Source organism: Thamnophis elegans, chromosome 3, assembly GCF_009769535.1.
Source record: "Thamnophis elegans isolate rThaEle1 chromosome 3, rThaEle1.pri, whole genome shotgun sequence".
NCBI lineage: Eukaryota > Metazoa > Chordata > Lepidosauria > Squamata > Colubridae > Thamnophis > Thamnophis elegans.
In genome coordinates, this window is record NC_045543.1 from 27,712,779 (window position 1) to 27,725,581 (window position 12,803).

The 12,803-nt window shown below is 37.0% G+C and overlaps 1 protein-coding gene across 1 annotated transcript in view; it reads left to right on the top strand.

Annotated features, from left to right (window-relative positions):
- VPS54 (VPS54 subunit of GARP complex) overlaps nt 1–12,803 on the top strand; it is a 40,678-nt gene that overhangs the window by 20,985 nt on the left and 6,890 nt on the right. Inside the window, exons 12-19 of the mRNA XM_032213450.1 lie at nt 760–856; nt 3,155–3,495; nt 4,518–4,647; nt 5,194–5,375; nt 6,426–6,538; nt 8,479–8,542; nt 11,459–11,564; nt 11,899–11,986. Of these exons, the coding sequence (XP_032069341.1) occupies nt 760–856; nt 3,155–3,495; nt 4,518–4,647; nt 5,194–5,375; nt 6,426–6,538; nt 8,479–8,542; nt 11,459–11,564; nt 11,899–11,986 (1,121 nt within the window). The remainder of the gene's footprint in view (nt 1–759; nt 857–3,154; nt 3,496–4,517; nt 4,648–5,193; nt 5,376–6,425; nt 6,539–8,478; nt 8,543–11,458; nt 11,565–11,898; nt 11,987–12,803) is intronic.

Sequence of the window (12,803 nt, forward strand, 5' to 3'; positions counted from 1 at the left end):
GTCCTCCAATTGCACAAGTGAGCTTTGCACGTGAGCATAAATACGCTTAGTTCATTCATGAAGCTCCATTTGCATAAATAGAGCTTTGCATATGAGCCCAAGCACCTTCCAATTGCATGAGTGGAACTTTGTGCATGAGCACAAATGCTCTGCACTTGTGCAAGTGGAGCTTCACACGTGAGCACAAGTGCCTACCACCCGTCCACCTGCCGCTCTCAAGAGTGGAGCGCAAGAACCCTGTTTGTGCATGAAGCTCCATTTGCATGAACAAAGCTTTGCACATGAGCGTGAGCATTCTCTGCTTGAGCGAGTGGAGCTTCATGCACCAGCACAAGTGCCTTGTGCATGTGCAAGTGGAATTTCACATAAGTGCAAGTGCCAGCTGCTCAGGCGAGTGGAGCCTCGCAGGAGAGCACAAGTCTTTGCTCATGCGCGAAGCTCCATTTGTGCGAGTGGAGGGCATGCACGCCTGCTGCTCACACAAATGGAGCTGTATGCACATGTGTGCACTTGCCACTGGCACCTTCCCTAGTGCCATTCTGGACTGCCAAACTGTAAAGGTTGGCTACCACTGCTTTAGACGGATATGTTGTCAAATGTGCTTTAACTCCAGTTAGATTAGTCAACTATTGTGTGAACGAAGAAGAAGATGCAGTTTTATTCATCATCAAAACAACATTGTAATGACCTTATTGTTTCCATTGTAAACTGGAGAGCTAAATTAAAGTTTAAATAATAGTATTTTGTTATTGTTTATAGACTTGCAGATCAAATGAGAATGTTAAATTTTCCGCAGTGGTTTGAGCTTCTGAAAAGTATTTTTTCTAATTTCATTGTCTTTCTCAAGAGAATTAAGGTAAGGTACTGTATTTTCAATAAATATTTTACAATTTATCTTGCATAATACATAATACAATTTATCTTGCATAAAACATTTCTAGTTCTATAATATAATGTAGTTTATAATAGAATACTGGAATTTTGTCTGCTATCATTGATCAAACAAGGTTGTACAGTTGCAAATTAAGGAAGTATTGGGAAATTGGTTGTCAGCAATACTTCTTTAAGATAATAAAATTCTAAGTACATGGGGGGGGGGGGGTGAAAGTTCAAATATAGGTGCCTATGGTTATTTGGAGGGATGCCATTCCAGACTTGATACTTTGAAAATATATATTTTACACATACATAAAACCCACCTATTTTGTGCATGATTAAAATACACACAATATGCTGCAAATGTCCTCTTTCAAAAAGAATCATTTACCAAAACCCACAAATGCAAGAAACCCTTTCCTACGGATCACAAAATATGGTCTAATTTACTAAGCATAGATCCATAAAACAATTGATATTAGAACTGCAGATAACATGGGCCACTTCTATATAGTAATCTGGGATTTTTACATTTAGTTCTCCCCATATTTTTGCTGTTTAATAGTTAATTATGACTCTGGTCTATAGCAAGTCTAAGAGAGCCTGAATTTTACTCTCCTTTCCTTCAATGACTTACCTAGAAATTAGAAACTGTATTTTTGGTTTAATTTGGCCTATAATAACAAGTCAACTTTAAAACTGAAATGAAATTAATTTATTTCAAGAAACAATGGTTAAATACTATTTGCTCAGGTTGAAGCATACATTTTAATCCACAATTAGAGGAGAAACAAAACATGTCTAAGATTTTGGTATGTAAAAAACTGACAAGTTTAACCATAGAGCTTAATTTAACCTGCAAATTAGAACATCCCTGGAATTAAATATCTACAGGCAGTATTTGTCTTTATGATTAACATGATCTTTTTGCAAGAAAATTCCAGGTTTTATGAATGGAATGAGCATGAGGGTTGAATGTTATTCCTAATCACTTCCTATTTGGTACTTTGTTTCTCGTTTGTATGAATCAGCATTTTCCATCCTGTCTAAATTAAGAAAGCCTTCCTTTAATATCAATTAACAAGCTCACGTTTTAAAGTAAAACTAATTTGCCCATTTCACATAAAATAGATGAAATGAAATGATAAGAAAAAGATAAATGTTGTTAATATCCAGTCCTAAGAACAAGCACCAGAAAAAATAATCCTGTTTTGCTAGGAATCTGATTTCTTAGATTAAATATCGTTGGGAATTATTATTATTTATTCTCTCACTTGGGGAGTTTAGTAAAAAAATACATTTACCATTCTTAATGATAACATTCCCAATTTACCTCCACCTAAGGGGCTCAGTGGCCAAGCAATTAAAACACTGGACTTGTTGACCAGAAGGTTGGTAGTTTGAGATCTAAATACTGCATGACAAAGTGAGCTTCCGTTACTTGCCCCAGCTTCTGCCAACCTATCAGTCTGAAAGCACATAAATGCAAGTAGATAAATAGGTACCACTTTGATGAGAAGGCATTTCATGCATCTTCAGTTTAGTTTAGTTTAGTTTATTTGTCTTGTATGCCCCCCACTCCCGAAGGACTCCGGGCGGCTTACAATAGACAAGGGAAGGGGGGATAAATAGATATATAGGCATATAGGCATGCTGGCCACATGATCACAGAAGTGTCTTTGGACAATGCTGGTTCTTCAGCTGTAAATAGGAGATGAGCATCACCCTCTAGAGTCCGATACAACTGGCAGAGGAAAACTATTTTTATGACATAGAAACATGGTTAGAAAAGAAAAGATAGACATACGTTCCAGCACTTACACCAACATTTTATCCGATGTTGAGTATAAAAGTGTATAAACAGGAGCATGAGAAGAAATATTTGTGTAATTGGAGTTATGAGGAGGCATTTCTCTTTTTGCTCAGATTTACACAAACAGAAAATCTTCCTTGATCTCTCATTCAGATTTAAAAGATTTAAGACACTGGAGTCCAGTTGAAATTTTTAAGACCATTGGGGGTGGGGTAAGAAACTATTGTTATTTGCCAAAATGCTGACACTTGTTTTTTTTTAGTGCAGTTCATATTTATAAAACCACAAATGTTGCATTAAGTAACTTTTCAGACAGAATATATGTTAGATAATTGTGAATTTTGAATACTTTTAATGATTTTATTGTTTGAGAAGAATTTAATGTGTTATCAAGCTGGCATATTTTGCTAAAGGATGTATTTTTCAAGGAATACAGCATTTTAACGGATACTATATTTTCTTTAGGGAACACTAAACGTCATCAGAAGCATGGTTCTCATGGTTCTTGACAAGAACCAAAGGAGCAAGGAAGTGGGTGATATTTCTGTGCAGACCAATTCTGCAAAGAAGAGTTCCATAGACACAGAAGTGGCCTATCTGACTCATGAAGGCATGTTCATAAGTGATGCCTTCAGTGAAGGAGACCTTCCATCCACAGTAGCTGATTCTGTCTCCCAGAGAAACCTTTACCCAGACAGTCAGCCCAGCAGTAGCGATTCTGTGTCTGAAGCTGAATGTACCACTGATTCCTCATCTAGCAAGGAGCAGACTTCGTCCAGTGTAACACTAGGTGGAATTGAGATCATGTATGTAGCAAAAATCTTTAACTTAGAATCTGATCCAAATGGCAGGCATGATTAGTTCCAGCTATACAAATGTGAACATTCATAAAAGTTCTAAAAAATTGAACTTAGCAAACATAATTTCCAAAACTCAGATATGAGATTTGACTCTATTTTAAGCATTCTCTGAAGAAAGAAACTAGAATTCGTAGCCCTGGTTTTTAACACCAATTGTTTCAGAAAATTTTAAGTGTTTAACTTGGTAACTCTGCATAAAATAATAGCAAATTGTCACATTTTCCAGTATTATTTCCAAATGTGGTGTAGAATTGTCTAAAACGAACAGCTTGCCCATCCTGTTGGTGCATGAAAAACTTAGAATTCTGTGTGACTTTTGCTTCCAGCTATGCTTCTGTTGGTTTGTTGTCTGTGGATGAAAGAAGAACAAATATTGCTTCCACATGTTTTAATTGCAATGGAAGAGTCTTACTGATATTTTTTATCTGTTTATGTGTTTTGACCTGTTGAGAAGCTTTGTTCTGATATATTTATTCCATGCCCATTCTCCAGTCTTTCTATGAGATTTCTAGATGATCCCTTTCTATTCCATCTTCATTGGTGCCTGTAATATGCTAATGAAATGATCTTTGCTTGAGAATAACTATAGTATAAGCATTTACTCTAAAACTGATTATCCCTGTCATGTTATGTAATAAATTGTTGCACTGAATTATTTTTGTTGCTTTTGGAGAACTGATGTGGTAAACACTTCTAGAGATAATACTACTTCTATTATACTGTTTTTCTCTACTATAACAAGTTCTTAGTTCTGGTTATAGTAAAATAAATGCAAATCCAAATTAAACATTTCAGTGAGTAGAAAGGTATCATTAAATTTCTCTCTAGTTCAAAGATCTTGATCTCAAAACACAGTGTAATCAGCATATATGCAGCAGTAGGTGGTTCCATTTTCTTTTCTAAACAAAATAGTAGCCACTGGATTATATCACATATTTTTGTAAACAACTTCTTCTTATTACTTTCAGGATTGGTGAAGATATAAAATTATCAGAACTGGAACTGGGCAGATTAGCAAATAACATCCGGGAGCTACTTTATAGTGCCTCTGATATTTGCCATGATCGCTCTGTCAAGTTTCTTATGGCTAGAGCAAAAGTAAGTTTGGTGCAGGTAACCTATATGTAACCAGGAAGAAATTTTCAAATAGTTTTTTTTTCCTTCTTGCAGTTTTAACCAGATCACTTTGGGATAATTCCGCAATAGAAGTACAAGCAATCCTCAACTTACAACAGTTCATTTAGTGACCGTTCAAAATTACAACAGCCCTGAAAAAAGTGACCTTTCAAAGTTACAATGGCACTGAAAAAAGTGATTTATGACCATTTTTCACACTCATGACCTTTGAGGCATCCCCACGATCATGTGATCAAAATCCAGATGTTTGGCAACTGGTTCAAACTTACGACCATTGCTGTGTCCCAAGATCATGTGATCGTCCTTTGAGACCTTCTGACACATGACCATGGTGATGCTGCAATGGTCATAGGGTGTGAAAAATGGTTTATAAGTAATTTTTTTCAGCATCATTATAACTTTGAACAGTCATTAAATGAACAGTTATAAGTCGAGGACTACCTGTATAGGGTTGGAAAAATGAAAATAAGTAGAGTGCTATTGCATCAGCTTTTCTTCTCCCTTTAGGATGGATTCCTGGAGAAACTGAATTCTACAGAATTTGTTGCTCTTTCACGATTAATGGAAACATTCATCTTGGATACAGAACAGATATGTGGTAGAAAGAGTATGTCATTGCGGGGCGCACTTCAAAGCCAAGCTAATAGATTTGTAAATAGATTCCATGAGGAAAGAAAGACTAAACTGAGGTATTTGTATGTTTGTTACATAGCCCTTATTGCACTCTGAACAGTAAAAAATGGAGTTGAAATTCACTGCATTCCACCTGAATTACTTACCTCTGAGCCTAAGAAGCATATTGAATCCATATTAAATCAATAAAATGATAGCTAATTTTAAGTCAGTTTTTAGGTTTCTGTAAGTAGAGCACCGCTGTGGATTTCAGAAAGGATATGGTAGATCAAAAATTGTCAAAAATACTTTTCTCCCTTCCACATCTTCACAATTCATTATTCCTTCCCTTCTAATTCTCTTGCATACACTGATTTTCCAGGTTCTCTTGGGATTGGAGAAATAAATGCCATTCAAAGATCAACTCAGTCTCCAACATGGTCCCTTTTAATTATCGATCCTTATAGCTATGTACACTCTACCTTAGTTTCACTCTAAGCTTTTTGCCTATATTATCCTTCTACCTTAGCCTCCTTAATCATCTCCCTCCATTTTTCTGACACATACTTCTCATGGCCAAAGACTTGTAAAGAAAGTGGAAAAAATATTCCAGGTTATCAGTGTACATCTCGAGATTTTGAGATAAGTCAACATCTTAGCATCAGATGCCATGAAAAAACTGATAAGTGGGAAAATCAAGCCTGCAGTGGCTGAACTGCAGTGGTAGAAAAGGCTTGACTTGAGCTAACAAAGGAATAGATGGCTTCCATTCCCCAGCAATTCAACTCTGGGTCACTGTTTCATATGAGGTTTTCATGAGTGTTTATCCAAACTTTGGTTTCAAAGTTAATAGAGGAGCAATAAAGCAAAAGAAAAACTTAAAAACAGTAAACTCATTTTCAAAATAGTATATTCATTTTTTACACATGGGGTAAGAAATAATACTTAATATTATAAACACCAAAAGGATTTTTTAAAATAAAAAATTAAGATAAAAATCTACATAAATTTATGCTGCATCTTGCTCCTTAGTTAGAACATTCCTAATGTTGCATTTCAAATGAACATGGATGCAAGAGACAAGTTTTTTCCCCTTTAAACCCCATTTTCTTTTTATATGTAAATAGTCTTCTGCTTGATAATGAACGCTGGAAGCAAGCTGATGTTCCTGCAGAGTTTCAGGATCTTGTTGATTCTATATCAGATGGCAAAATTGCTTTACCAGAGAAAAAAGCAGGAGGTGAGTTTTCTCTCAGTAGACTCTAGATCAGTCATGGCAAACCTATGGCACGCGTGCTACAGGTGGCATGCGGAGCCATTTGTCAGGGCACGGGAGGCGCTGTCCTATCAGCTGGCAAGCGCACATGCGTGCACTGGCCAGCTGAGTTCACCCTTTTTTAAAGCCTTTTTTTGCCCTCCCCAGGCTCCAGAGGCTTTATAGTAGCCTGGGGCGGGCGAAAAGAGCCTCCCCCGCCCTCATGGAAGCCCTCTGCAGGCTTCATGAGCTTCCCTGAAGCCTCTGGAGCTCAAAAAAACGGCCCTATGGGCAAACTGGAAGTTCGGGAACGTAGCTCTGGTTTGGTCGGAGGATTGTTTTGACTGCTCCGAAGGCTTCAGAGAAGCCTCCTGAAGGTCCCTGAAGCCTCCGGAGCGCTCAAAACGACCCTCCAAACAAACTGGAAATGACTTCCGCTTTGCTCAGAGGGTCGTTTTGACTGCTCTGGAGGCTTCCCTGAAGGGAAGCCTCCTGAAGGTCCATGAAGCCTCCGGAGGGCTTCTGGGGTGCGGAGGAGCCTCTTTTCGCCCTCCCCAGGCTTCTATAAAGCCTCTGGAACCTGGGGATGGCAAAAAAAGCATGCAAAAAATGGGTGTAGTGTGTGCATGTGCACTGGGGGGGTCTTGCATTGCATTATGGGTGTGGCACGCCCACACACGACGCCCCCTGTGCTTCCCCCACTTACGGCACGCAAGCCAAAAAAGGTTCGCCATCGTTGCTCTAGATTATTTTACTGTTGCATGTGAATGTACTTTGGCAAATCTTTGACAGGCAAAATCATTATAACCAAGTTCTTCAGTTCCCGAAGAGAAAGACCAATTTGATAAGGATAACGCTTACCTCTGGCACTCATTAAAGCTTAGTAGTAAACATAGCTGTTTTAATGAGTCACAGATAGGGGTTAAATTTGCATATCCACTGGTTCCGAAATGCGTCTTCTGAACTGAATCTAAAGCAGCATGCACTTACTGAGAAATGAAATTAAAAGTAAATCTGAAATGTCTTCATGTAACCTGCAAGCTGTACTCCTTGGATGTGGCTTCTGAGGTTTTTTCAGGAAATAGGGAGTGCCTTGTTTCCACTTGCCTTATTCACTAAACATATCCTTTTCATAATAAGAGGAAAGTGAAACCTAAGATTTGCTGCTTCAAGATGCTGTAAACACTATAATGCAGCAGCTTGCTTTGTTTCTCTTATTGCATGGATAAAGAAAAGTAGCTGTGCCTATGGAGTTAGAGACCTACTGGGCTAGTGCTTAAATAGATGAGAATCTATTATAGGTAGCCCTCGAATTACAAGTGTACAGTGACTGTCTGAAATTAAATGGTGCTGAACAGAGGTGGGTTGCTCCCGGTTCAGCATGGATCAGGCAAACCAAAATTAGCAGTTGCAGGAGGCTCCACCCGCATGCGCAGAAGCATCACACGTACCCAAACCTGTAATAGAAAAATTGGCAACCCACCACTGGTGCTGAATGAAGGGACATGACCCTGCCTGAAGTTCTGATTACTGGGGTGCCCTACTGATCACATGATCAAAATTTTGGTGCTTGGCAGCGCTCCCACTCTTAAAACTGTAGGACTGCTGTAGAAACTCCACTTCCTTCCATTGTAGGCTAGAACGCCTCAGCCAGCTAGGACCACCACCCCATAGGCCCTCTTCCTCCCCTCTTGGCCTCTTCCTACCCTCCTGGCCTCCCAAGAAGCCAGCAATAGGGAGAACCGGCAGTGTGGTCGTTGAGAGAAGTAGTCACATGGGTATATCACTTAACAACTGTGATGACTCATGACCAAAATCCCAGGCTCACTTATAGTCATAGGTTGAAGACTGTAGTTTAATGAGATTGATTTAACATTTAGAGCATTCCACATTTTGCCATTGGTTTTTTTTCTTTTTGTTTATAGCACCTGAAGAAAGAAAGCCAACTGATTTTCTTATTGTTGATGGACAAAAATATGCTGTAGTTGGGTAAGATAAACTTTCCCTTTCCTTCATAACTTATTTTGAATAATTCTGATTCAAAATATCCTGATATGATCTATTTTTAATATAAAGTAATATTAAAATATTAAAATATTTAATAGGTATAGCACTGATTCATATAGTCTGCTCTAGGCACCTAATCAGTGAAGTTGAATTCCAAAAGGTGTTTGAAAATTTCATGGTTCTCTGATGGGTTATTCTGTTTAGTGGCTGGTGAACATCTACTAACGAGCCCTGGGTGTTATTCGCTTTGAGTAGTCTCTTTGATCCTTTGTGGCATATTTGTTTACGGAGACCCCTTTGGAGATGTACTACAACAATGCCTAGATATTGGTGGAGAAAAATGTGGAAGGATAGATAGGTACCATGATCAGGCCTACACTGCATTCTCCTCTATTTTACTGCTTGGATGGCTGTCATCCAGTGGCCTTGTACAGGATGATGAATTGCATTCTGTGCAAGAGGCATTTTTTTGTGATCTTCTTCTGGGCCACTGTCACTGGTTTATGCAGCATTCTGCCGATAAAGTTGCTTGTGTTTGCTATAGTCTTGGTTGCTATTGCACAGAGTCTTTGGTAGTAACTGGTACATGGGACTTATTTTGATGTCTATTCTCATTATCTTCAGTAACAATTATGTCACTATCTCTGTTCTGGTTGGAAATTTATATCGTCTGGCTTGTATAGAAAGTGGTATATGTGTGACGACTTTTATCCAGCAAATTGTCAATTCCTCATTCCCAGAGGGGAAGTCTCTATCAGCCTTGAAAGAGGCAGTGGTGCATTCAGTTCAGGAAATACCATCTCTGAATCCAGAAGTGCGGGGAAATATAAATGCCTGGACTCCAGTCTCCACTTTTTGAGGAAAATTGTAGAGATGGTAGTGGATAAACTCTGCAGCAGAAGAAATGGATTATCTGGATCATTTTCAGTCAGGGATAGAAACAGCATTGCTCACTTGGACAATCTTTGTCATGAACTGGATGGGTGAAGTGTCTTTCCCACCCACCCACCTATCAGTCTTATTAAGCCTCTAATAAGTAGAATAGTACCATGTTATTGGTCTGCATCAGGAGGTTGAGATGGGAAGTGTTCTGTGTGGTTCCAGTCCTTCCTCAGTAGATGGTTCCAGCATGTCTTAGTGGGGAAGAGAACTTGACCTAGAGACTTCTAACATAGAGAGTGCTGCAGGGATTGATCCTTTTCCCTCCTTTTTAACACCTATATGAAGCTGCAGGTTGTTTCTTGATTTCACAGTGATGAATCTTATTTCACCTGATTATATAGCAATAGCATAGTATATCCAATATGCAACAATGGGATGACATTTTATTAAGAAATATGTATAAGATATTTATAATATATCTTATAAATTAATATAAGGGGTTATTATGGCATTTAGCACCATAAATGAATGGTCCTCTAATATGAATTTGTTAATTAATAAACTGAACACATTTCTGTAGCTAATACTGGTAGAATATTTACTTCTTTTGTTTATTTCCAATATTCTAAGTTATCTAAATGATACAGTGTCAAGAATGTGTAAGTATATTATATAAATATCATTGTATTGAAATAGCATAATGTATCAAGATTTATTACAACACAAAAAAAAGGAATTGAATAAACTGAAAATGTATATAAGTATGTATTAAGATAATTCAAATAAGGCCAATTAATGTTCTTTTTGGATAATTAACAAATTATAAACACTCAAACACTAATATCAAACAGATATGAACTTTGCAAAGATTTATCATGCAAATTTTTAAAAACAGCAAAAATGGAAACTTAAAATAACAAAGCTAAAACATGAAAGATCTTAAACAAAACTTAAAACTGTTTTTATCATTTTGGAAAATAAATAATTTCTTACTAGTGTTAACAATTTCTATAGAACGGAATTATTACACAATTGAGGCACCATTGATTGAAAAGCCTTTTCTCTCATAGCATCTACTTTACTTATTTTGACAGGGCATATTTAAAATGGCTTTTGAAGTAAATGCCCTCTTTCTGTTACATAAATATGAGAGGAGGTAAATCTTTAAGTAAATAATTTCTTAATACCTGTGAGTATTAAAATGAATGAGCAATGTTATGCTTTTACTAGACTCTTTTTAACATATTTGCTAATTGATACACATAAGCTTCATAATGTGATGCCACATGTACTTTAGTGATTATAACAGTATGGTTTATTGAATCTGCTTTCCTCTGTAAATATGTATTTGGCTCTTCTGAAGCAGAAAATCACAATTTTCTGTTATTAAAATAAATAATTTTCAATGATCACTGAATATACTTCTCCATCAGTGATGAATGAATTGCTTCCAATGACATTTCAAATTTGAAAGTGGCAAGTAAAATTTGTTTACTCAGTCAATCTATGTTTATTAAAAACAAATCTACACCCTTTTCATTTTTTCCAAATATTGAATATTTAAAAATTGCAATACCATTGGGAGGGAGGATAATTAGTGACTATACAGTTTTAAAAAGGCCCTACATATATAACGAGGATTAAAATAAAATAAATATGACAAAAAAGAGAAGAAACAGGTTATTAGCAGAAAAAGTATCCACATGACATTAATTGGTAGTGATGTGAAATCCATTAAGGATCCTCTATAATGGAAAAGTAAATTTGAAACTGGCAAAACATTCCTTCTCGTAGCATTAAAGCAGCTGCATTAAAGCCAAGTCTGTCTTCGAAGCAGTTGTGTAGGTCTTTCAAAGGGTGCAGTTGCTTTAATTCTTTCAGTATGTTGTCTGCTAACACTCTTTGCAAAGTGCCATTTTTGTTGACTAACTGTTTCACTGACAAAGTTGTTAATTTTCATATGATTCCAGTATGTACTATGATTTGTAATGGCATCTTCAATTCTTTACCTTACAGGACAGTGTTGCTATTAATTAGAATCATCCTTGAATACTGCCAGTGTGTGGATAATATTCCCTCCATAGTGACTGATATGCTCACTCGCTTGTCTGATTTACTGAAGGTACAACTGCTTCCAGTCTTTTTTCAATACATGGACTGTACTTGCAGGGTTTTTTTAACATTGCTTTCATACAGTTGTTTAATGAATCTAAATGGTAAGATTAAAAACACTGGAAGAAACAGTATTTCATCAGTATTTCGTAATAAGCTTATACTTTTTAATTTAAAAAAGTGCTACCAGGCATCTGATGAGGTGAATTGCAGTTCATGAAAGTGTATGCCTTTTAATAACATATGCACTAGCATACCATAGAAGTGCTATCGGATTACTGAATTTTAAGTACATTGCATGTACTTTTTAAATAATTGTTTATTCCTCTATCTTTCTCATACAGTATTTCAACTCAAGAAGTTGTCAGTTAGTACTTGGAGCAGGTGCTTTACAAGTAGTTGGCTTGAAAACAATAACTACCAAGAATTTAGGTATGGCTGTGGCTTTAAAACATTCTGTGGTTCTGTGAATTCTCCTTAGGTTTGTTTGTTTCAAGAAAAAGAGCCATAGTTTAAATTTTGACTTAATCTAATGTTTTCTTATGAATTTGTGTTTGAATATTATAATTTGGCCTTAGAAAAGTAATTATAAGATTCAGTCTGTAAAATATGGTTCCTTCTGTCTAAATCTTTTCCTTCAATGCTGTTCTCTAATTAAAATGATATTCTTTAATGCAGACAATGAACAAGTCCTACAGGTAGTCCTTACTTAGCTATGATAATTGAGACCAGAATTTCTAGCACTACCGTGTTTCCCCCAAAATAAGACAGGGTCTTATTTTCTTTTGACTTCCAAAATAATCACTTGGCCTTATTTTTGGGGAGGTCTTATTATTTTTGAGGTGTAGGATGCAGCAAGCGTGGTTACCTCATGACTGCTGCTGTGTTGCAATATTTTCAGAGAGGGCTTATTTTCAGGGGAGGTGCATGCATTCAAAAGCCTTATTATTTTGGGCTTATTATCCAAGGAGGTCTTATTTTGGGGGTAAGAGAGTAAGTGATCATAAGACATGACACATGATGTGACCATGCTGCTTAGTGACAGCAATTCTGGCAGTCCCTGGTTAATGTCACCAGGGATGTTGAGTCAGGATGTCACATGACCATGATTTCCTACTTCCCCATTGACTTGGCTTGTTGGAAGCTAGCGGGGAAGGTTGCAAATCACGATCCCATGACTGCGAGATACTTTGATGGTTGAAAACCCAGGTCAGCTGCTGAATGCTTGGATTATGATCATGTGACCACA